We start from the raw sequence: 23,341 nt of genomic DNA, 5'->3' as shown, positions 1-23,341 counted from the left end.
GAAGTTGCCTTGTAGTGCGATGGTGTTGGGGACACTACTATTTTTCTGTGGGGTTTCCGTAATGGCCCAACCAAACTCTTCTTTAGGCCTCAGAAGGCCCGTTCCCCTAATGTTTCAGATGGTAATTTTCCCATCAAACCCAACATTCTACGTAATAATATATTGTACAATTTTGTGATTTTGTTAATATTTTTACCTTTTTTTCCTTTGGTAAAAAATATTATAAAAAAAACTCAGATAAAATGCTGTAGTCCGTCAGTTAAATCTCTCTTTAAATCTGACGGTCTATATTGTTTCTCTCAGCCGCATTAAAAGAGCACTGTTAGGGTGGACTCGCTCGCACACTGGAGAGTAGAGAGAGAAGCCTTTGTACTTTCTCTCTCTACTTCTCGGTCGTCTCCGTCGCCAAGTTTACCGTCCTAGGGTTTCCTTCCTATCAACTTACTCTTCAAACTTAGGGTTGTCAAACTTCATATCTCCGTCGCTCTTTTAGGTTTTGGCTTCTTCGTTGTTTCTCTGGGTTCCACTCGACTTGGATCTTCGCTCACGAGTTCCACAGGGTAAGCTTCTTCTTCTTCTTCTTCTTTCCTCTTTTCTTCGTTTCGATTGTTTCTTCTTTCGAGTAGTTGTGGATTCTTTCGGAAGCGCAAGAGAAGGTGGGCTGCTCTTATTAGGGTTTTGGAATCGTCCTCTGATTTCATCTGTAGTGTTTTAGTGGTCTCCCGCGTTTTTAAGAAACTTTGAGTTTTTAGGTTAATTTTCATGAGCGGGTTCAGCATATTCCAGGTTTGTTTTCTGCAGGTTAGTTCAATCATTGGTTTCACAAGTCAATAGGGGAATCTGGCAATAGCGCCTTCAAAATATTTGTTCGATATGACAGTCAAAAACGGTGATTTTCCTGGAGGTTATTATCGGAACAATTTTGAAACACCCGGTGGGTATGGAGGGTCTGATAGCCCTAGTGTTTCAGAGGATTCAAATTGTTCCAAAAGGAAGTTTGCTGGGTTAGGTCGTGAAATATCTGGTGTCCCGAAAATTGTTTTTCCCTTGTCTGACCTGTCATCATCAGAGAGAAAGGATTTGGTTCATAAGCTAAGACAGGAGCTGGAACAGATTCGGTCCTTCCAGAAGAGTGTTGAGTTTCCAAGGACAAATAGCTCCGCTGATACATCCACAAATGATTTTTCTCGAGCCAAGAGTTTTGGAAAGTCAAGGTGCTCAGCTGGGCCTGGCAAGAAAGTGATCCCTCTAAGTGCTGCTAAACCAGCCCCGGTCACAACTGCTATAATACTTCTGATGAAGCAGTGTGAAGCCCTCTTGAAACGATTGATGTCACACCAATATGCTTGGGTTTTCAACACTCCTGTGGATGTAATCAAGCTGAATATACCAGACTATTTGACAGTTATCAAGCATCCTATGGATTTAGGAACAGTAAAGAGTAAGTTAACTTCAGGTACATATTCAAGCCCGCTGGAATTTGCTGCTGATGTCCGGCTTACTTTCACCAATGCAATGGCGTATAATCCTCCGGGGAATGATGTATACATCATGGCTGATACTCTCAGCAAGTTTTTTGAAGTGCGTTGGAAAACAATTGAGAAGAAGTTATCAGGAACCAAAGGACACCCTTCGTCAAATAACTCGGACACCCCTGTCGAGAAAGAAATTAAAATGGCTCTACCTATGGCTAAGAAGAGGAAGATGGATGCAGTCAACCAAGAAAGTATTTCAGAGGTTACTAAGTATAAGCAGGTTATGACAGCTGAGTACAGGTGCAAGCTGGGTAGGGATTTGGAGTATTTGGGAGATATTCCGATACATATAATTAATTTCTTGAGACAGAACACTTCGAATGAGGTGAAGGCTGGAGATGATGAAATTGAGATTGACATTAATGATCTTAGTGATGATGCCTTGCTCCATCTGCGTAAACTTTTGGATGAGCATTTGCTGGAAAGCCGGAAGAACGAGTCAAATGCTGAACCCTGCGAAATAGAGGTAATCCCCTTTTGTACTGTGTTTGGTATTGTATCTGCGACAGGAATATACCTAATTTACCTAAGATGTTTTGACATCCAGTTTATCTATGGTGTTTTCATTTTTGCAGCTTCTACATGGATCAGGACCAGTAAATTCATCAGGGCAACCGTGCGATGGTCAGCTTGAGTTTTGTCTGTTGCTATATACATACTGTCTCGTCGTGTGAATGTTCTTTTTTAACCTTCATTTTCTTCTCTATTAGGGAGTGAATTGGATGAGGATGTTGATATTGGTGAAAACGAACCTCCTATACCAGGCATTTCTCCTGTCAGGATAAAAGAGGATGTGCTCTCAGGGAACTCCAGTGGTATGCTTGATCCACCCCATTTGTATTATCAGTTTCATTCTCCGTTGAATTGCTAGTAGATTGCAATGTGATTGCTACAGTTTTCTTTTTACTCTGGATTCATTGGGCTGTCTAAGTCTAATGCTCGCTTTTTAGAAGTGGTCACGAAGCCATATTTGTGTTGATGTGGCCGCATACGTTTCTGCCGCATTTATCTTCTTCTGCAGCTTTTACTTGGAGTAAACCTACCTTTTGGTTTTAAAGTAGCCGTTTTATTTTCTTATTGATATTCCATGCCTGATTTGATGGCACCAGTACTTTAGCAACTCCTTGTAATTTGTAGTCACTCCCCTTCCCTGTGATGAGTAGGTTGTGTCTTGTTGAGCTTTAACCCGTGGTTTGCTCACCTTCTGGTGCATATAATACAGGCTCTAGTAGCTCAGAAAGTGTATCAGAGGATCCTAAGATAACAAGTTTAGCAGACACATCAAAGGTAAATCTTGGTTTGGTAACTTTGGATTACGTTGCTTCCTTGAAGAACTTTCTGTTCTTTTGCCGCTATTTCAAGCGACTTCCTTAAGTCTCTGATACATCATCATCACACAATTTCTATTTACTCTAAGGGTCTAACTATAGTAATACAAATGGGTTGTCACACTCGCAGTGGGAACTTTATCGTCTTCCTAATAGCGTCAGTTGAATTAGCTTGGAGGAATTATAAATTCTTCAAGATACTGCAAAACCTTGCAGAACCTGATTGTTTCTTTCTATTTTTGTCCTGCTTCAATGCAGGGGCAAGAGACCATGGATTCTGCATCTCCTTTGGATGGAAAGACAAGTGTTCCATCGAACAGAAGACGTCAGTACATTTTTGTTGATGTGCCTTTGTTGTTAAGCTCTATGTTATTTTGTCTCACGTTTGCTTGTCCTCTTTCCACATGCAGGATCTGTGAGTGGATTGAATCAGCTGGAAGATGCCTCTCACGGAAAGCTGTGTTCTGCTGAGGAAGCAGATTGTCACCAAGATGGTAAGATCAGGAGCATGGAAGAAAAATGTCTCTGCTCTATTATCTGGAGTGGCGTCTCATTCTTGATCCCATTATTACTATAGGAAATAGTGCTGAGAATGAGAGGCAGCTACCGTCTGATAAGCTCTACAGGGCTGCTTTACTGAAAAATCGGTTTGCTGACTTGATCTTGAAAGCACGAGAGAAGACACTTAGTCAGGTTGCTTGTGCTTTTGAATGCCTGCTCCAAAAATTGTGATCCACTATTTGTGTGAACATTTTTCTAACATTCCTTTGTCTAAGATCAGAATGACAGGCTAGACCCCGAGAAACTGCGGCGTGAGAGAGAAGAGCTTGAGCTGCAGAAGAAGAGAGGTTTCTGATGATGCTTGATTTGCTAGTTTAAGTGTTGATTACTTTGTCTTAAAAGTGATTTAGGTGCGGCGGAATCTTGGATGACAAAAATTTTACCCTTTCCTGACAGAAAGAGCAAGGTTGCAAGCTGAAGCAAAGGCAGCTGAAGAAGCTCGTAGAAGAGCTGAGGCTCAGGCTGCAGCTGAAGCTGTGGCTGAGGCTAAAAGGAAACTTGAACTTGAGAGAGAAGCGGCTCGTCGGGCTTTGCTGGAGGTAAAGTAAACATGTCATTCTTTTTGTATTCCGGGATTTGAGTTTAGTTGGATATGAATTTTCTCCGTATATAGCCAACTGTTTTGGGTTGTATGGAAAATGGTAACAGATGGAGCAGTCGGTTGAAATAAATGAGAACGCGGAGTATCTAAAGGACCTAGAAATGCTGAAAACGGCTAATGGTGGTGAGAACTTAACAAAGGCGAGAGAGGAGGATGAGGGTTGTGAGGATGGGTTGGGGAATTTCGACTTTGGGTTTGGGGGATGTAATCCACTGGAGCAGCTTGGGTTGTTTATGAAACATGAGGAGGAGGAGGATGAAGGGCTTCCAGATCCAGATCCAGATCCTTGCAAGGAAATCGAAGAGGGAGAGATTGATTGAGCATCAGCGTATAAGGAGCTCCTCTTCTATAGCCAGGAATCATTGACAAAGAGCAGGGATTAGAAAACAAAAAATCAAATCAGAATCCCTCAAGAACAAGTGAAGCAAATAGGGCGTGTTGTTTTTTTTTTTTTTTTTTTACACAGATGAGAAAGGAGGAGGTTGTGTAGTATAAAATGAGGACACATCTAAGTTTCTCTTGGGGGAGGGAGGACATGGTGCATTGTGATGTGTGCTTTTTTACCAGTTGATTTAGTAAGCAAATATTATATTGTCATTTTCCTCGCAGCTTCCCACAAAAAAAAAAGGTGACCTGAAACGGCACTCTTGCATTTGGAAAGTTGTCGATTCGTAAAAATAAAAACAGTGGACTGGGTAATTAAAAAATCACATTCTTTCTTTTACTTCCTCGGTATAAGAGGGGGCACGGGACGACGTCCCTTCACCATCCGACTCTTAGGGTTCAATGGCATCGAACTTCCCCGACCTCCCTTTGTTTTTCTCCATCTTCTCTGTCATCTATCTCTTCGCTTACTCGGTCGTCTTCCGCAACTGGCCTCCCAAATTCCGACCTGAGGCATCCAGCTGTCTCATCTCCATCTTCCATGGCACCCCCGCTGTCATCCTTTCCTCACGCTCCCTCCTCTCCTCTCCCTTCCGCTCCTTTTCCTCCCCCAACACCGCCTCCCAGAACTCCGTCCTCGATTTCAGCATCGCCTACTTCCTCGCCGATCTCCTCCACTATGTCCTCTTCTACCCCAGCGACGTCCTCTTCATCGGCCATCACTTGGCTACTTTGTTCGTCTTCCTCACCTGCCGCTTCCTTGTCGGTCACGGCGCATGCGCTATCCTTGGTCTTCTCATCCTCGCCGAGGTCACCAGCGCCTGCCAGAACGCTTGGACCCTCGCCCGTGCCAGACGACATGATCCTGACGCTCGCTTCGCCCCCAAAGTGTATGATTTCTTGTCCCCTCCGTTTTACGCCTTCTACAGTTTGGTTAGGGGTGTGATCGGTCCCCTCTTTGTCTGGAAAATGGTTGCCTTTTACGCCGTGGGTGGGGCCGACGGTTTGATACCTAAGTGGGTGTGGATATCTTGGATTGTTGTGGTTGGAGTCGCCATCAGCGTTAGTATTCTTTGGATTTGGAATCTGTGGGTAGAATTCTTTAGGGAAAGGAAGGTGAAATTGCTAGTAGACAGGAAAACTAGATAGTTGAAGAACCATGCCCCCTTCCATGTACTATGAAGAATTTCATAGAATATCTTACGATTGTTATGTCACATTTTCCAGACATTTATATATCATGGATGTTTTTGGATTAATCTGTTCTCTCTAGCACATTCGATTCATCATATGGTTCTTGCAACACCACTTTGGGTGCTTATTTTCCTTTATCCGTTAGGAGCTGATGCCCCCAAGCATCGTGTCTGTAATTTAATTTTGAGTATGATTTTATAACTATCTATCAGGAATTGATCAACAAGGAGGCATCTAATCTATGTATATACTCCTCGATAAGCTGAACTTCTTGTGTTTGTAATAGCTAGCCAGCTGAAACAAGAAGGGTGAACTGCATTGAAAAAATTTATGTTGGGCTGCAAAGTATGCTGGAATTGTCAGTGTATAACGGCAATGAGCACTTTGAGTCCAGCAATAAGAGTGAGAGTGATACTACCGTGATCTTGTTCCTGCTTCATTTACTCAATTTGACAAGATCCATCTGCGTAAAAATGCTGGAAGGGCATTTCACCATGATTAAAGTTTACTGAATACTTGCTGGTGGAAAGTGGTGTCGTATTCTTGAGTTATGTTGTTGGATGGGTTGATGCGAATTACAGATTGTCGATTCTCGTTTGGCAATTCTAAGTGGCTACACCCTAGGGTCATTGGGGTTCGTTCCTTAACGGCTCCTATGATAGGCTCTCAGGCCTCTTAGATTGAGCTGTTGCTCGTATATTTTACCAACACAGACCAAACCCATGCGCAGGTGACATTTCAGCTGTTTGTCATGTCATATAGGCATTGAGCTCTGGGTCCATCTTTATGTAAAATGATGTACAAACCAAGCTTTTCTGCCTGATCTTGTCAAACCATCAATTCTAAAATATGCACTTGTGAGGGTTAGAGTGAGCTGGTGAAGAAAGATGGTCTGTGCTTTGCATGACCAACTCCTGTGCTGGGTGCAGGACGAGGTTTTTGTTCGAAGTTGGGTTTCCGATTACTCCAAAAAAAACTTAAGGGAAGGGATTGTCTCTTGGGGGGTTAATTTACAACTTTGTTTGCTTGGATTGGGCTTGGCTTCTTTGTTTAGCTCAATCTCTAAGGCCCGTAGTAAACCCATAATCCATCTCTATTAAGCCCAAGCCCTAATAAAGGCTTCCACCGCCTCCTGGAACGTTGCCACTGGTAATTCGAATTGCTTGGGGTGAAAATTCTCCCTCCCGTCGGATCAGAAAGCGGTCGTCGATCCTAGCGGCGGAGTACGTGCGGCACAACAAGACCACACGGATCAAGCATTGGCTCATCTTCCGCCTTCACAGTCCCGTTTTCAGGTGCTTTCGTCTCCCCTCTTCTCTTTCGATTGTTTGATTCGATTGAATTTCGTAATCTCCCTGAAGTCTAGGTTGTTTGATTCGATTTCTTCCCTTTCCAGCACTTTCTCGAGAAAATATTCCGTTGTTTTTCTCTCGCCAGTGTGTCCCGTTTTTAGGTGCTTTTGTCTCCCCTCTTGTCTTTCCTATCGTTTGTTTCTAGGTTTTCATCGATTGAATTTCGTAATCTCCCTGATGTCTTGGTTGTTTGATTCGATTTCTTCCTTTCTCGCACTTTCTCGGGAAATTCTTCCGTTGTTTTTCTCTCTGCAATGTTTGTCGTGTTTTCTTAAGATTTTCTCGCTACACTTTTCTGCTGTTTTTGTTTGTTGAGTTTTTTTTTGTTCTCTGTAAATGTGGTTGTACTCATTCTGTGATTTCTTTTCTTGTGCATTCGAAATGTGGTCTTAAGATGTTGTTTCCTAGGGTTGCAATTGAATTTAGACAACTCTAGGTTAAACATGTGCATAACTGTAGAAGGTATGAGTCTTATCCATTTGTATTATTTTTAAACCAAAGGAGCGAGAACTGTTATGTGCTTTTCTTCCCGACTAGGTTCTGTCAATCTCATATCCATGAATTTTGGTCTTCTGTTGTATGAATCAGATTGACTCATGATGGCAAGCATTTATTTCTCCAAAGGTGATTATGTCTGTTTAAGGCATATATTATCAAGTACTACTATTGCATGTTGGTTCTTTTTACGATGCGACCAGCATCATAGTCATAGGTTCTCTTTAGTGATATTTGGCTAATTATTTTGATAGGCTGAGGTAGAAGAAGATCCAGCGATCATATCACTTGGATGACACTTCATATGGTTACAACAAGTTATGACAAATGATGTCGACTTGGGTTCATGCTATCAGTTTTGGAAGTTTATGAGGTAAGAATCTGTTGACCTTGACCTCTATCTTCTCTTTCTGTCTGATATCCTTATCTTATTGTTGCTTAATATGCTCGATAGGTTTCTGCCTTTATTTTTTAATCGCCTGTCTTTTTCTGTTGATATTGATGCAGACTCTACTTGCCTTGTTTAGATTCAAGCTGTAAATGTAATGTATCCACCTATCCTTGGTCCTCGATCCAAAGCCTTAACAGCAGGTATGGCTTACATCTTTATAAGAAGGCATAATTCTTTCTCACGGAAGATGATATAAACTTAAGACTTGGTGTTTATTATGGGTTGTCATTTCATCTCCATTGGACTGAATCTGTCTTTAATATGTGGAACATTCTATAAATATAGGGGCAACGCAATATTTGTCTAATTTTCCAGTTCTCTATGCATTGTCAAGATACATAGATAGTAGCTCAAAAGGTTTCTCCTTAAAACCTCAAACTGTTGGTGCATCTAACTTTGTAATGACTCTAAGACGTCTGAACTACAACTTTTACAACTGCAGCACCAGCTGACCTCCAATGATCCTGGGGCGTTGATGCACCTTGTTGCAGATACCAATGAAGAGGTTAACAAAGGCATGCAAGAAACTACTCAAGGCTGTGAAATTTTAATGAGTCTCGAGGTATGACATTGATTTTTTTCCTCATATAATCCTTGGTGGTATTTTATCTTTATTCAGTGAAATATCTCTTGCTAAACAGGGGAAATGCTAGAAACTACTTTAAAATTGAGTGAGATGCCAAATCTCTTAGATACTCCCCTAGCCTGACCATGAAATCAGCATCGGTCAAACCAAAGTCTAAACGAGTTACAGTGATCTATACTGAAGTAGACTGCATATTGCGAATGGTCATTTGTGGATCAACTAGGGAATATGTGAAAACAATTGAAACAATAGTGAAAAATCACACTAGAGTTGTTTTCCAGTTATGCAGCAACTCTATTGTTTATACTTTGGGGATGGACATCTAGTATTATCACCTAGTGCATGGTTTCGCATTTAGTAGGGAAGCTGTGCCATTTCTTGTGGTTGGCGCATTAAAGAGCTCATTCATATGCTAAACAACCATCTAAACAATGAGATAGATGTTCCAAGAGATGCAGAGTTCTTTTGTTGCAGTACGATGTTGTGTTTTGGTATGATTTAAATCGTTTTCTCATGTAATAAATGGAGCAGAATATCCTCAGTCTCTGTGAGACGGGTTCCTCCTACTCTGTTTCCTTTTGTTGACAATGAAGCAGGAGGGATATATTCCCTGATTATGCAGGCAAAGCTGTGTCATTGACTGGTGTGCGTATGTGTGTGTTTTGGAAGGAGGATCTGGAAGATCCGCCGGGGTTGTTGAAGCTGCTGAGAAGGAGAAGAAGAAGGTATGAAGCTTTTTTTATTTAAAGATGACACGATGTGCAAAATTTATTAATGTTCCGATTGCATATTCTGCTTCTGTGACTTTGTGTGATGAATGTGTGTGTGAGCCGTAGATGATGAGCTTTATGGAGAAGCAGTTCCGTGGTGAACTGTCAATGCAAGCCAAGGGAAGATATCTGCGGGTGTCTGTTTCTATGAAACTGGTGATGAGATTGAAACAATGGGAATTATATGTTGATGCCGCGGAAGGTCGACCTATACAAAGCCACGATGGTAAGTAATGATTTTTTTTCTTGGATTATTAATACCTACCTTTTAATGGAATGTGTCAAAATAAATAGTTTTATGTGAGATAATCGCAGATAGGCCCGAAACTAACGAAGGTGTCAAGGAGCCTAAGAAGAAGTTGCATCTCCTTGTTATTTATTGCATATGCATTTTTTTGCTTTTCGTCACTTGTGTGGTGGTCCCCGCGAAAGGTCGCGGACACGAAAAGCGGGCAGTAATGCCCAAACTATGGCCCAGCACTGGCAGGGTTACAGGTAGAACGATAAATTATCGAGGCTCAAAGTCAAACCCATCGCATACCTTAACGTCGGCTACAGGCACAAATTGTGCATTTCGAGAATTCAGGGTTCAGTTCTGAATTTTAACGGTTCAGTTCAGAAACGGTTTATTCGGTATTATAAAATTTGTACCAAATTAGTATCATATATTATTTGGTTCGGTATCGGTTCGATATTATGACAGTTCGGGACGGAACAGTACTAATAAATAAATACCAAATAAGAATCGAAATAAAGACGGTTTGGAACGGTTTGGGACAATTTATAACATACTTATAATCCATATAGTATAAAAATAAAGAAATCTAACATAATAATTTTAGACAACAAAATAAAAGTTTTAAACTTTATATAACTGTAAAGAAATTTAACATAATAATTTGGAAACTTTCTACAAATATGATCAAAACTTTAAATTATGTTTTAAAAATTATATTATATATGTAGAAATCAATCTTTTTTACCAATAAAATAAAGTCTCTACAATATAAAAACAAAAACAGAAAAAAAAATATAAATAAAAAGAGATAAGAATAAAATATTTATAAAATAAAATATAGACAACTTATTTTTAACAAAATAAACATAAATCCAAATATATGTAAACAAATTATTAATATTTAGTAATTATCATTATTAATTATTAGTATTAAATATTTTATAATTAAAAAATAAAAATACCAAAGTACCGTTCGGTATTTCTTGAACCGAACCGAACCGTTTCCAAACCGTTCGGTATCTTAAATCTTGTACCGCTTGATATTTTTATATAATACCGAACTGAACCGTTCCCGAATTAATCGGTTCGGTACGGTTCGGAACTAGATTCCCGAACCGAATTGCCCACACCTAGGCACAATCATCCAAAACGTTATCACGCCAAGACGCACGGCTGCGCCCCTTACCAAATTCAGACCCATATGTAAATTGGTTTAATCTCATTGGGTACATCATAACCCAGTTCGGGTTCATACAAGGCTTATTCTAAGACCCAATACGAATAATTGATAACTATTTTGCAATTAAAAGGAGGCCCACCAACGGCTCAAATACTGTATGCTATTAGTTGATGACCCTCGTAGGGCCTAATAAATGCCCAAAACAGTAGGTGTCGGGCCCAACGAGGCCCATATAATGGCCTGTTAAAGGGTCAATGAAGAAAATGTAGGTCCTTGTATGGCCCATTTAGCGTGTCGCTAATTGGGGCCCGAGTAAAGCCCATTTTCTCAAAGCCTCATCTAAGGGCCCTCTTATATACTTCAAGACTACATCAGGCCCATATTATCCTATAGAAGCCCATATAAAGTCTTTAAGACCCGTTATCATAGTACTTATTTTGTTATAACCATAGGTACAACTTATGCATCATATTACCATGACATCATTTTATCATATTGCCATAACATCATTTTAATCACATCAAGACCCGCAATATTCAGTTAGAGCCCATTTAAGGCCCAATAATTGTACGAATAATTTTTATACTAGCCCATGGAAGGCACACCAGATGCACTCAATATATATCACATTAAAAGTCCACATGCTAAGCAACCTAGACGAGCACTCTTCTAAGGTTAGTGTCAGAACTTACTCGTTAGATGCACAAAGTGAAAACCAATTACGGGGTGACAATTTTCGCTCCACAATAAGACATCAGCTTTTAAAGATTTTGCATTCGGTTTTAGCTGCTAGACTTCGCTTTGTTAATTATGGAGATAATTAGCATGGGGATGCAATCAGCTTTCACAAAGATGCAAATAGGAGAATCAAGAGAGAGAGAGAGAAGCAGCAAGAGGCAGAAGGCACACAACAAACAAAAAAGGCAAGTGAAACCAAACCTATGGATAGAGAGAAGTCGCAACACAAACCTACCTTTGTAGATCGCCAGACTTTTCTCAGGCACATTGTCTTTTCTCTCAGGCTTCTGCCATCACCATTATCTTTGGTGTATTGCTTTCTCCCACACCCAAAGCGACTCAAACACCCTTGAAACCTTCCTTCCTTGGTGGGATCACACACAAATGAATATCACATCATATCATATAAACCCAAGAAACATAATATAAATGCCCTCTGGACGGACACGAAGTATTAATAAGTAATTCAGAAGGCCTAAAAAAGGTTTCATCATACCTTCTTCTCAGCACACAACTCCTTGGCAGATCCTCCAATAGGCTTCTCCACACCTCTTTAGATGGTTCCATTGACATATCCCTTTGTGCTTTGTTTGACAACAAAAAAAGGTGAGGAATCAGGAGGCCGCCAAACGTAATAGCAACGAACAATATGAAACCGTCGTTTGGCCCTATTTTCTACTTAAGTCATCTTTTTTTAAATCAAATGTAAAACACCAAGTATTCAAGCAAACACAAGATCATCAAACTGGACAGAGCTCATTACCTTCCAACCATATAATCCTCAACTAGCAAGATTATCCGAGCTAGACCAATTTCTCTTGACAGATACAACAGATCTTGACTTTGCATATCAACAATCTTCAACACAGAGAATGAAGAAAGTTCTACGGTTATAGATATTCGCTTGAACCAAAGACTACATTAATCAGATGGTGGGATGGGAAAACGGTTAAATAATGCTAAAAGACTCACCTAATGTGTAGTAGTTTCATCATCTTTTTTAAAAAGCACACACACACTTGCCTTCCCAAGATATGACTTATGACAGCACCCCCTCTACCCCTCCAGATGCAGAACGACAAAGACCAGTGACTCTCTCAAAACCTGTACCCAAAAAAAAAAGATTATCTCAAAACCCCTACCCCTCCAGATGCAGAACGACAAAGACCAGTGACTCTCTCAAAACCTGTACCCAAAAAAAAAAGATTATCTCAAAACCCCTACCCCTCCAGATGCAGAACGACAAAGACCAGTGACTCTCTCAAAACCTGTACCCAAAAAAAAAAAAGATTATCTCAAAACAAAAAGATTCCATTTATTGGAACATGTATCTTACTATCTTCACGTATGCCTTGCACATGAATGAGTTTGCGACAAGTATTAGAGGAAACTATTTGTTTACAGAGCACAAGAAAGAACACATGTAATGCATGCAACATTTGATAATATTAGATGTCCATCTAAATTTTATTTGTTCTGATAGATTTACAAATCATATCTCATTGAGATAATATAAACAAGCGTTAATGCATAACTTGGAATAACTTTTCACCGTTGTTTCACTCATTATCACATATTACCCCTGTCGACCCATACACAAATATGTGCAACATACAATCTTAGTTCTGTATGCATCACCACAACTATGTTTAATTTTTGGTTGTCCAGTGCTGATTTCAAGGTCAAGCTATGAAGGAAGGAGTGTCTTACAAATGTGGCTATTCACTCGCCTTTATTAGCATCTTTCCTGTTTACCGAGAGATTTCATGCCTGTGTTTCTTCATTCTCTTCTACATTTATACGAGGAATAAAATCAGTGTCATACCTCACGAATCAAGAAACTTCCATACAAAGAGTTTCTTATATGCCTTTGTTTCCTCATTCTCTTCATTAGTATCCGATCCGCATAATGACGTACATCGATGCCTCAGGGTCAAGGCAGCTGGTGCGGGTGCTGCACCTGCACAAGATTAGGTTCAGACTCCTCCATTGTCAATTGATTTTGAGTTAGATGAACCAGCTATTGCGGTTTCATGTAACAGATAGCATCTATATATCCAGACAATGCTAGAGACGTGAAAATTTAGTCAAATACTCAATGTTATCGTCTATATCGGACAAAAATTTCATATATTAAAAAAAATTAAACCCTAGAGTTTACATCAATTGCGCTGGCATGAAAACCTAGGAAAACAACATATTAAAATTATACTTCTTCTAACTTCAATTGTAGAAGAAGAGAAATCCTTCTTCTAACTTCAAGTAACAGATAACATCTTAAGTAGAAGATTAAAAGAAATCGAACAAGCAAAAACAGAAGGAAAAAATTACCGATAAATCCTCCAAAAAACACGACGAAAATCGCGTTGAGAAAATCAGCGAAAGATTTTCCCGATAAAGTGCGAAAAAACCAAGAAATCGAATCAAACAACCTAGATTTCAGAGAGATTTAGAAATTCAACCAATGTAAACCTATAAATTAACGAAATGAACGAAAAGGCGAGACACGAAGCACCTGAAAATAAAATTGAGACCGTGACATCGTTCTCTGCTTGATCATAAGTAATTCAAAGGCACAAGGCGGAATCCATTTTGATCTCCTTGCATTGTTTATACTCCACCGCCGAGACCGGCGATCGACGATCTCTGAACGCGCACGACCCCGTGGGACCTCGCCTCGCCCCCACGTATTTCAGAATTTGAACCCTTTGGAAGATGTAAAAGTGAAGGCGGTGGAAATCTGTATTTATACATGGGCTTATGGTTTAATTTATGGGCCTTAGAGATTGAACCCTATCACAGTCTCGGATCGAACCTTAAGCAAATAAAACGGGATACGTGAGCCCAATAAATATGGGGAAATCTTTACAATTCACCCTAACGATGCAAAAAGAATCACAATTCAAGATGTTCCTCAAGTCAATTGTGACTTCAAGTTATAGACGTGTGGATCACACCCATATTCGTTAAGAAAGAAAAAGAAAAATAAGTTTTTCCCCCAAAAAAAAAAACATTTGAAGTAGTGAATATAAATTTTAAGTTGGCAATAAATATAATAAATATGTTAGTGTAAGGTTGTAGCCAACTAAGCTAATGTGTCGGACAGGTGATATTTATTTATTTTCCAAAGAGGGGACACATTTTGGCACACAACTAACTAAGCTTGTCGCTCTTCATCGTCATCTTCATCAATTATTGATATCTGCCATGGAGGCTGAGGCTCTATCGCGAATCGAAAACCCTTACCATCGGCAAGTCAGTACCTCGTATTCTTACGTGTGTGTATACATATATATACACGCAAACACACAAAACATGCATAGTACTCACATGATAAATATGGATGAAGGGAGAAAAGACGGAGAGAGAGAAGGAGATAGAAGAGTGGCTGGCGGAATGGATGAAGGGAGAAAAGACGGAGAGAGAGAAGGAGATAGAAGAGTGGCTGCCGATCACAGGTTCGAGAAACGCGAAATGGTGGTACTCCGCCTTTCACAACGTCACTGCCATGGTCGGCGCCGGCGTTCTCAGCCTCCCCTATGCCATGGCCCAACTCGGATGGTCCCTCCACTTCCCCCCCTCCTCTCACGGTCAATTTCCTCCGCTCTTTTTTTATTTTGGAATAATTTGGCAGGGGGCCCGGGGTGGTAGTTCTGGTATTGTCATGGATAATCACGTTGTACACATTGTGGCAAATGGTGGAGATGCATGAGATGGTTCCGGGCAAGAGATTTGACAGGTACCACGAACTTGGCCAACATGCGTTCGGTGAAAGACTCGGGCTGTACATCGTGGTTCCTCAGCAGCTAGTGGTGGAAGTGGGAGTATGCATCGTATATATGGTCACCGGTGGCAAATCCTTGGAGAAATTCCACAACCTAGTCTGCCAGGGATGCAAAAACATCAAATTAACTTATTTCATAATGATGTTTGCTTCCGTTCATTTTGTTCTCTCACATCTCCCCAATCTCAACTCCATCTCCGGCGTCTCCTTGGCCGCCGCCGTTATGTCACTCAGGTAAGGCACATTGTTGTAATAAATGTGCACTAGCTACGGTTACGTGTTGAATAAGTTAGGTTTATCAAAATGATGATATGCAGCTACTCAACAATCGCATGGACGGCATCAGCGGCGAAAGGAGTTAAAGGAAACGTGGAGTACGGTTACAAATCAAAAACCACGGCGGGAACAGTGTTCAACTTCTTCAGTGCGATGGGCGACGTGGCATTTGCATACGCAGGGCACAACGTGGTGCTTGAGATTCAGGCGACGATCCCGTCGACGCCGGAGAAGCCGTCAAAGGGGCCGATGTGGAGAGGAGTGCTGGTGGCTTACGCAGTGGTGGCTCTGTGCTATTTTCCGGTGGCTCTCGTCGGGTACTGGATGTTCGGAAACACCGTCGATGACAACATCCTCATCACTCTGGAGAAACCCGCCTGGCTCATCGCTCTGGCCAACTTGTTCGTCGTCGTTCACGTCATCGGCAGCTACCAGGCAGTGATTTAATTGATTGATTCGTCCATTAATTATACAATAATCGCGATGAACGAATTAAAAACGAAATAATAATAATAATAATAATAGGGCCCTTTGATTTTCTGGCAGATATATGCGATGCCGGTGTTCGATATGATGGAGTCACTCTTGGTTAGGAGGCTATATTTCAATCCCTCAAGAACGCTGCGTTTCATCACTCGCAATCTATACGTGGGTAAGTGTGTAATTAAACTGTAATTAAAAACAAATAAAACGGACCATAATGAACGAATATGTATTGCAGGGGTTACAATGTTCATCGCCATAACAATACCATTCTTCGGCAGCCTTCTCGCGTTCTTCGGAGGGTTTGCCTTTGCCCCGACGACGTATTTTGTAAGCTCGATTATTTGTTTTATGGTGAAATGTGAATTATGCGCATGATTTTATTATTAACGAGGTCTGAAAGAGAAGACATCCATGATGTTGTCCAGCTCCCATGCATAATGTGGCTGTTGATGCGTAGACCGGCGAGGTTGTCCTTGTCGTGGTGGTGCAATTGGGTGAGTCACACCCACTTCCATTGGTAAATTAATGTTTCATGGCGTTATCTAGTTAACTAAGCTAACGGATGGTGACAGATGTGCATAACGCTGGGGGTGGTGTTGATGTTTGTATCTGCCATTGGAGGGTTGCGTTCCATTATTCTCAAAGCCAAAGACTATCACTTCTACTCTTAATCAAGAGATCTCTCTTGTGTAACCCTTATTTTCTGCTTGTGATTCCACATTTGTTCTTTTGTTTCTTTTTGTCCTTGTGAGAAAAGAATTGGTCGCGTGACAACAACAATTGAATAAACATTCTTTACCAAAAAAAAAAAAAAAAATTGAATAAACAAACACGACGTAATACTGAAATTAAAGTTTTACAAACTCCATACAAGAATAATGGTCAAACACTTCATCTTCCTTCATTCAAAATCAAAGCTTTGAAAATATCCAAACTCTAGTTTGATTCAAGTTTACCGTGCTTGACCTTGACCAGGACAGACCCTCAAAAACTGAACTTTTAAATGCTTACATCTTCTGGAAAACCATCCGGTATATTTGTGATTATGTTTATTGGCAATCGAGATCGATATTAGAAACATCAACATGTATATAGTTTCGACATTTCTTGGATGCTATATTATTACTTCAATCAAACGTTCCCTTTGTCTGCTCAGGCTTCAACAATCATCATTAATCCGCCTTTGTTAAAATTGTACAAAATATTTTTTATTTGAATTGTATTATTAGTTGGAATCTCATTCGAAAAGCGCGTCTCTTGCGTACAATTGGGCACGACTCTCGATTTATGAAAACCGCGTCGCAGAGGATAATTGTCTCCCCGAGACACCGCCCACATTCGTCTCCTCTCCCCCCCCCCCTTAGTTTTAGCCCTTCTTCGTCTTCATCCTCTTCTCCTTTGCAGATTCCAAATAGTACAGAAATCACACCTCGGCTTGATCAATTTCATGTTTGTTTCATCTAACCTCTTATTGATACTCGATTCCAACCATCTCGAAAGGAAGAATCTGCAGCTGTACCCATCTGTTTCCTCCGGAAATCGCCGGAATCGAGGATTTCCAAGCTGCGGAAACCCTAGCGCCACGGCCATAGATGTGATCTCCCACATCGGATTAGTTTTCGGAAATCAATATATCGATCTCGGCAAAAAGGAAGAAGAGAAGCGAGAAGCTTGCGGGGGAAAAGTTCGATTTTTTCGGGAGGGAAATGCCAAGCGTAGCCGTGAAGCTTTATAGCGTGTTCTTCAAGCTACTTTTGAAACACCGCTTCCAGAATCTGGTCTCGGTTTCGGCTGACGGTTCGTCGGATCTATTCGGGATCTCGACACGGCCCGACGAATCGGTCGCCGCCGCGAATCCGTCGTTCACGGACGGTGTTGCCACGAAGGACATCCACATCGATCCATTGACGTCTCTATGTGTTCGTATCTTTCTACCCGAATTTGCTCTTTCTCCGCCTGAACCTGATCACAGTAATCTACGCCACAGGGACAATCACCGTCAACCCAGATCCGATCGGAGACACAGTAATGGCCCTCCCATTCGAAATTCTCCGGCGCCAACGGGGGAAGAATCTAGAAGGAACGGATATGGTTTCAGAAACGACACTGTAGAAGCGTACAGAGGATATTCGCCATCTCCTAAGGGGAGTTGTCGGAAACTTCCGGTGATGTTACAGTTTCACGGCGGAGGATGGGTCAGCGGAAGCTGTGATTCGGCGAGCAATGATTTCTTCTGCCGGAGAATCGCCAAGCTATGTGACGTCATCGTCTTGGCTGTCGGATACAGGCTTGCACCGGAGAATAGGTACCCGGCTGCGTTCGAAGACGGGATAAAGGTGCTGCATTGGCTTAAGAAACAGGCTAATTTGGCAGAATGCTGCAAGTCTGTAGGCAATCAGCGTGCCAATGGCGTTGAGTTCAAGAAACATGACTTTCAGCGCCACATAGTTGATCCCTTTGGAGCTTCCATGGTTGAACCTTGGCTTGCGGCTCATGGCGATCCTTCTAGGTATATTATTTGTGTATACGCGCACAGCTTTTAACAAAAAAGAATCTTGTTTCCTTCATGATGCATCACTTCAGGTCATTTTTCCAGCAACGTTCTAGTGCCGTTTTCTGCAATTTCAGGACTGATGTTTTCTTTATGTGATATGAAGAATACTGATGATTTGTAATGCATTGTTTCTGAACTAGCCGATTAAGATGAAATCGGACGTTTTCTTGATAGGTGTTTCAGTATTTGAATGCCATTGCTTTTAATGGTGTTCATAGTTTTCTCCGGATAAATGATGAACTGATTCATGAGGCTTTGGGCATAAAGTAGTGCTCAGGGTACTGAAGAACTCTTGAGTCAGACACACTTAGAATTAGACGACAACACTTGTTACCCTGATTATGGATTTTCTTCTTTTTCTTCCAATCAAAAACAGATTGTGGGACATCTGAGTATCATTGTTTTGGTTATGTTAATGTTTGTTGCGGTGAAGTTTGATGATCTAGGCCAAGTGGATCAATTTCGGCCACTTAGAGGAATTAGAATGTAGCACTTACTTGTTGCTGAACTTATATGAAACAGATGTGTGCTACTAGGGGTGAGCTGTGGGGGGAACATAGCAGACTATGTGGCTCGGAAAGCAGTCGAAGCTGGGAAGCTTATGGAGCCTGTGAAGGTTGTGGCTCAAGTTTTAATGTACCCATTTTTCATGGGAAGCGTCCCGACACAGTCTGAGATAAAGTTGGCAAACTCTTACTTCTACGACAAGTCCATCAGCCTTGTCGCCTGGAAACTCTTCTTGTCAGAGAAGGAATTCGACTTGGATCACCCGGCAGCCAACCCGCTCGAACCCGGACGAAGTGGACCACCCCTCAAGCTCATGCCGCCTACTCTCACAGTTGTGGCGGAGCATGACTGGATGAGAGACCGAGCCATCGCTTATTCCGAGGAGCTGAGGAAGGTGAACGTTGATTCTCCAGTTTTGGACTACAAAGATGCGGTTCATGAGTTTGCTACACTTGATATGCTCCTCAAGACGCCTCAGGCTCAGGCTTGTGCTGAAGACATTGCCATCTGGGTGAAGAAATACATCTCACTTCGTGGTCACGAGTTCTCTTACTGATTTGTTAATAATAAAAAAAGGTGAGCGCCCATGTTTTGAGTTATTATCTTGTTTGGTATGTAAGATAGGAAGTGATTGAGATTTTTGCACCATTGTCAATTTTTTAATTTTTTAATTAAGTTGTACGTAATAAATCAGGGAGCTCTAAACGCGATGTTTGCTGTTGTTTTGGTAGAAAATGAAAGGGTTCACAAGATCACGGGGTTAGACCGTTAGATTATCTATTATTGTATTAACTTAATCCGTTGAGAATATATCAACATTAGAACATAATTTTCTTGTTTCTTTTTAATCAAAGCACATGATGATGCTGTGCTGTGTTTTCTCACGCCACTTTGGATACTGTACGAAATTAACTTGGCTTCGACCCAATGATTGAAAAGCCCATGTGTTTTCCTTTGTGCTGGAATTACTATACGTACATCTCAGTATAATTGTTGGTTCTTCAGCCCTTGAACAGACGACACGTAGGAGTAGTACTCATCTACGTAACGTTTATTTACGCCTTTTTGGACACATGTAAGTGGAAAGCATACACGTGTTTGTCGGCTGCCATGGTCACCCTTCGACGCCTCTCTCCCGAGAAACAGATAGTCAATCCCCAAAGCTCCAACCATCACAGAATCTTTGATTTTTCAATCAAATTATTCCAAGAACTCGAATTTTTTAGTACAATTATTTGCACTTCGTGGTCACTACTACCTAATCATACCATCGTTTTATGGATGGCGACGAATGGATCAATCATCCACTTGTCGATTCATTGACTTTTTCCTGGGCTTCCTGGATCGGGAAAAAGAATGGAAATTTAGGGGTTTCTAGGGTTACCCACTTAGAACTGACCTCTGAAATCGAGCCCCAACCATGGCGAGATTCGTGGGTCGACCTGAGATATGGTTGGCAATAATTGCAGCAGCGGCGATGGTGGGTTGCTTGGCGGATGAAACGGCTCAGAGAGCGCCGTATCGGATCCACACGCTGTTCTCGGTCGAATGTCAGAACTATTTCGATTGGCAGACGGTGGGTCTGATGCACAGTTTCAAGAAGGCCCGACAACCCGGCCCCATTACCCGGTTGCTGAGCTGTACGGACGAGGAGAAGAAGAACTACAGAGGCATGAATCTCGCTCCCACCTTCGAAGTTCCCTCCATGAGCAGGCATCCTAAGACCGGCGACTGGTACATTCCTCTTGCATTCGAGATTTCTTGCTTCCTTTGTCTGTTGTTGAAAACTGGCAGAACCACATTGTTTGTTTGAGGTTGTTGAAATCTGTCTCATTTTTACATGCATTGGGTTTTGAGCCTGTTGAGTTGCTTCATATATAACGTTGCTTGCTTTGATACTTGCTCTGTAATAAAACTAACTAGCTTTGTGTTTAGTGCTGGTTTTCTGATTAGATTGGCAATGTTGTTATTGACTTCTGATTTTAATGTTTGGTTGTCACCACACATCGAGCTGCAAATGTTAAATTGGGTTCTATATCTGATCATTTTTGTGAAATATTATGTGGTTCGGTGTTAGAAGATTATCTAGATTTGGTAGAATTCTCCATGCCAATATGGCCTATTTAACATTCAGTAATGGACAAGGCTAGAGGTAGCAGAAATTTTGTCAGATTGACAGGAAGCTGCCCATGTGTGTCTTCCAATCTTGTAATACAAGAAAGAAATTGTAACTTGTTTTGGTGGTGGCATTGAGGGAAAGCAAATACATGTAGCTTTTAGGGTTAATGTACAGATTGCACCGCTGAATGCTTGAATTTTCATGTTGCTTGCATTTGCAAAGCCATTTTACCATTATAATCATCATAGGATGTCTGGTTATTGACATGTGTTACTCTGGAGAAGGTCAGTATATGTGAAGTCTCTTAGGAACAAGTAACAGGAAGTTGTACATCCTCCCAAATGTAGGTACCCTGCTATAAACAAACCAGCTGGAGTTCTTCACTGGCTTCAGCACAGTGAAGAGGCCAAGAACGTTGACTGGGTCCTCATTCTTGATGCTGACATGATCATCCGTGGTCCAATCATCCCATGGGAACTTGGTGCCGAGAAAGGGAGACCTTTTGCAGCTTATTATGGGTATCCACCTTTTTGTTTTGATCCATTCTATGGTTAGAGATAGATTGAGAACCCTGTTTCCCCGCTGACACACTTATGAACAGCTACTTGGTGGGTTGTGATAATATTCTTGCACGGTTGCACACCAAACATTCGGAACTCTGTGACAAGGTCGGTGGGCTTTTAGCAATGCACATCGATGATCTACGGGTCTTGGCACCGCTGTGGCTATCAAAGACAGAAGAAGTTCGAGAGGATAGAGCTCACTGGGCCACCAACATAACTGGAGATGTTTATGGGAAAGGTTGGATCAGTGAGATGTATGGTTACTCATTCGGTGCTGCAGAAGTATGTCAACCCTTTGTTCTTACTCAACTTGTATCCGACTCTCTGTATGTTTGATTTCCAAGTAACATTGTGTGATTTGTTTTCTCCACAGGCTGGACTTCAGCACAAGATTAACGACGACTTGATGATATACCCAGGTTATATTCCACGAGATGGGGTCGAGCCTCTTCTCCTGCACTACGGATTGCCCTTTTCAGTTGGGAACTGGTCTTTCACCAAACTGGATCACCATGAAGATGATATCGTTTATGACTGCAACCGGCTGTTCCCGGAGCCTCTGTATCCACGAGAGGTAACATGGAAACCAGTCAATACTTAGGATAGATATTGCTAAAACCCTTATACTGAGACAGCAAAATTAATTTTGCTAGGTGTTTTCCAATTCCATGTTAATAGCATCATCAAAGAGTCTATCCAGTGAACACAATTTCAGTACTTTATGTTCCGTATACTGCTTTTAACTCGGAAGCATTTCATGGAAACCCGGTAATCTGGTATGTAGGATATCCGTATGGGTGGTTACTGAGTTTTTGCTTCATATCTGTTACATAGGTGAAGGTGATGGAACATGATCAACGCAAAAGAAGAGGTCTATTTTTGAGTCTGGAATGCATAAACACATTGAACGAGGGTCTCTTACTGCATCATGGGGCGAGCGGGTGCCCAAAGCCAAAGTGGTCAAAATACTTGAGCTTTCTAAAAAGCAACACTTTTGCAGAGTCAACAAAACCAAAACTCCTTGCACCAGGGAGTGTACATATAATGGCAGACGAACATGAACCACCTGTTGATGAATTTAAGGAACCCTACCCAAAGATCCACACTGTGTTTTCTACAGAGTGTACTCCTTATTTTGACTGGCAAACCGTTGGCTTCATGCACAGTTTTCGGTTGAGCGGTCAGCCTGGAAATATCACTCGGCTTCTGAGTTGCACAGATGAAGATCTTAAAAATTACAAAGGTCACGACTTGGCCCCGACACATTATGTCCCTTCGATGAGCCGACATCCTCTTACTGGCGATTGGTAAATATATTGCCCATCCAGTTACGGTTCATTTTCATATTAGATGTGGGTTGTTTCCGTTTATTCCAGTCAAGCATCAAAATCTGTAATTCGTTTTCTCTGTGGTTTGAGTGCATCATCAGGTACCCAGCAATTAACAAACCAGCGGCGGTTGTTCATTGGCTTCATCACACTAACGTTGATGCAGAGTACATAGTGATTCTTGATGCTGACATGATCCTAAGAGGCCCAATCACTCCATGGGAGTTCAAGGCAGCTCGTGGCCGACCAGTCTCAACTCCTTACGAGTAAGTCCCACCCGGAAAAAGAAAAAAAGCACGCTGTTCCCCCCC

The 23,341-nt window shown here is 41.5% G+C and overlaps 5 protein-coding genes and 1 long non-coding RNA gene across 19 annotated transcripts in view; 5 read left to right on the top strand and 1 right to left on the bottom strand.

Moving 5' to 3' along the window:
• The first annotated feature begins 322 nt into the window (after positions 1-322).
• LOC104821111 (transcription factor GTE9) lies at positions 323-4,622 on the top strand. Of its 2 annotated transcripts, none has more exons than XM_010551887.2 (11): positions 323-560; positions 802-2,001; positions 2,111-2,159; positions 2,246-2,350; positions 2,758-2,822; positions 3,122-3,188; positions 3,274-3,357; positions 3,441-3,556; positions 3,645-3,711; positions 3,821-3,963; positions 4,073-4,622. In XM_010551887.2, the coding sequence occupies exons 2-11, from the start codon at positions 874-876 to the stop codon at positions 4,343-4,345; spliced, it is 2,097 nt and encodes a 698-aa protein (XP_010550189.1). In that variant the 5' UTR covers positions 323-560; positions 802-873; the 3' UTR covers positions 4,346-4,622. The 2 variants fall into 2 exon arrangements, with proteins under 2 accessions (XP_010550189.1, XP_010550190.1); XM_010551888.2 differs by having other exon boundaries at positions 787-2,001.
• A 90-nt stretch (positions 4,623-4,712) lies between these two features.
• On the top strand, positions 4,713-9,951 carry LOC104821112 (TLC domain-containing protein At5g14285). 9 transcript variants are annotated; one of them, XM_019203369.1, is made up of 9 exons: positions 4,713-6,898; positions 7,544-7,579; positions 7,705-7,823; positions 7,978-8,041; positions 8,187-8,258; positions 8,344-8,463; positions 9,157-9,212; positions 9,324-9,483; positions 9,573-9,660. In XM_019203369.1, the coding sequence occupies exon 1, from the start codon at positions 4,812-4,814 to the stop codon at positions 5,556-5,558; it is 747 nt and encodes a 248-aa protein (XP_019058914.1). In that variant the 5' UTR covers positions 4,713-4,811; the 3' UTR covers positions 5,559-6,898; positions 7,544-7,579; positions 7,705-7,823; positions 7,978-8,041; positions 8,187-8,258; positions 8,344-8,463; positions 9,157-9,212; positions 9,324-9,483; positions 9,573-9,660. The 9 variants fall into 9 exon arrangements, 8 of the variants coding, with proteins under 8 accessions (XP_019058914.1, XP_019058913.1, XP_010550196.1 ...); XM_019203368.1 differs by having other exon boundaries at positions 7,958-8,041; XM_010551894.2 differs by lacking the exon at positions 8,187-8,258.
• LOC104821113 lies at positions 8,306-14,112 on the bottom strand. Of its 5 annotated transcripts, none has more exons than XR_773030.2 (7): positions 13,929-14,112; positions 13,239-13,373; positions 12,386-12,517; positions 12,177-12,271; positions 11,910-11,997; positions 11,649-11,773; positions 8,306-8,382 (listed from the first exon to the last, which is right to left on the bottom strand). It is a non-coding gene; the product is annotated as an uncharacterized LOC104821113 (long non-coding RNA). The 5 variants fall into 5 exon arrangements; XR_773029.1 differs by lacking the exon at positions 8,306-8,382 and adding an exon at positions 10,698-11,062; XR_773028.1 differs by lacking the exon at positions 8,306-8,382 and having other exon boundaries at positions 11,416-11,777.
• Positions 14,113-14,632: 520 nt separating this feature from the next.
• LOC104821172 (lysine histidine transporter 1-like) lies at positions 14,633-16,679 on the top strand. The gene is made up of 8 exons (XM_010551971.2): positions 14,633-14,668; positions 14,820-14,974; positions 15,048-15,431; positions 15,515-15,908; positions 16,020-16,125; positions 16,195-16,286; positions 16,385-16,453; positions 16,532-16,679. The coding sequence occupies exons 2-8, from the start codon at positions 14,922-14,924 to the stop codon at positions 16,628-16,630; spliced, it is 1,197 nt and encodes a 398-aa protein (XP_010550273.2). The 5' UTR covers positions 14,633-14,668; positions 14,820-14,921; the 3' UTR covers positions 16,631-16,679.
• Positions 16,680-17,317: 638 nt separating this feature from the next.
• On the top strand, positions 17,318-19,849 carry LOC104821109 (probable carboxylesterase 16). Its single transcript, XM_010551884.1, has 2 exons — positions 17,318-18,468; positions 19,036-19,849. The coding sequence occupies exons 1-2, from the start codon at positions 17,666-17,668 to the stop codon at positions 19,574-19,576; spliced, it is 1,344 nt and encodes a 447-aa protein (XP_010550186.1). The 5' UTR covers positions 17,318-17,665; the 3' UTR covers positions 19,577-19,849.
• A 287-nt stretch (positions 19,850-20,136) lies between these two features.
• The window catches only part of LOC104821108, a 4,809-nt gene continuing 1,604 nt past the window's right edge, over positions 20,137-23,341 (top strand). The window contains exons 1-6 of the mRNA XM_010551883.1: positions 20,137-20,754; positions 21,487-21,657; positions 21,741-21,984; positions 22,076-22,276; positions 22,537-23,009; positions 23,132-23,296. Of these exons, the coding sequence (XP_010550185.1) occupies positions 20,441-20,754; positions 21,487-21,657; positions 21,741-21,984; positions 22,076-22,276; positions 22,537-23,009; positions 23,132-23,296 (1,568 nt within the window). The 5' untranslated portion in view covers positions 20,137-20,440. The remainder of the gene's footprint in view (positions 20,755-21,486; positions 21,658-21,740; positions 21,985-22,075; positions 22,277-22,536; positions 23,010-23,131; positions 23,297-23,341) is intronic.

Source organism: Tarenaya hassleriana, unplaced genomic scaffold, assembly GCF_000463585.1.
Source record: "Tarenaya hassleriana unplaced genomic scaffold, ASM46358v1 Cleome32, whole genome shotgun sequence".
Classification (NCBI taxonomy): Eukaryota; Viridiplantae; Streptophyta; class Magnoliopsida; order Brassicales; family Cleomaceae; genus Tarenaya; species Tarenaya hassleriana.
This window is presented reverse-complemented; position numbering and strand designations above follow the sequence as displayed.

Bases quoted from the DNA above. Each gene is read 5' to 3' on its own strand.
- LOC104821111 (XM_010551887.2), top strand. From the start codon at position 874: ATGACAGTCAAAAACGGTGATTTTCCTGGAGGTTATTATCGGAACAAT. The intron at 2,002-2,110 runs GTAATCCCCTTT...TCATTTTTGCAG, and splicing joins CTGAACCCTGCGAAATAGAG to CTTCTACATGGATCAGGACC. The intron at 3,358-3,440 runs GTAAGATCAGGA...TTATTACTATAG, and splicing joins AGCAGATTGTCACCAAGATG to GAAATAGTGCTGAGAATGAG.
- LOC104821172 (XM_010551971.2), top strand. From the start codon at position 14,922: ATGGTCGGCGCCGGCGTTCTCAGCCTCCCCTATGCCATGGCCCAACTC. The intron at 16,126-16,194 runs GTAAGTGTGTAA...TATGTATTGCAG, and splicing joins CACTCGCAATCTATACGTGG to GGGTTACAATGTTCATCGCC. The intron at 16,454-16,531 runs GTGAGTCACACC...GGATGGTGACAG, and splicing joins TGTCGTGGTGGTGCAATTGG to ATGTGCATAACGCTGGGGGT.
- LOC104821112 (XM_010551891.2), top strand. From the start codon at position 4,812: ATGGCATCGAACTTCCCCGACCTCCCTTTGTTTTTCTCCATCTTCTCT.
- LOC104821109 (XM_010551884.1), top strand. From the start codon at position 17,666: ATGCCAAGCGTAGCCGTGAAGCTTTATAGCGTGTTCTTCAAGCTACTT. The intron at 18,469-19,035 runs GTATATTATTTG...TATATGAAACAG, and splicing joins GCTCATGGCGATCCTTCTAG to ATGTGTGCTACTAGGGGTGA.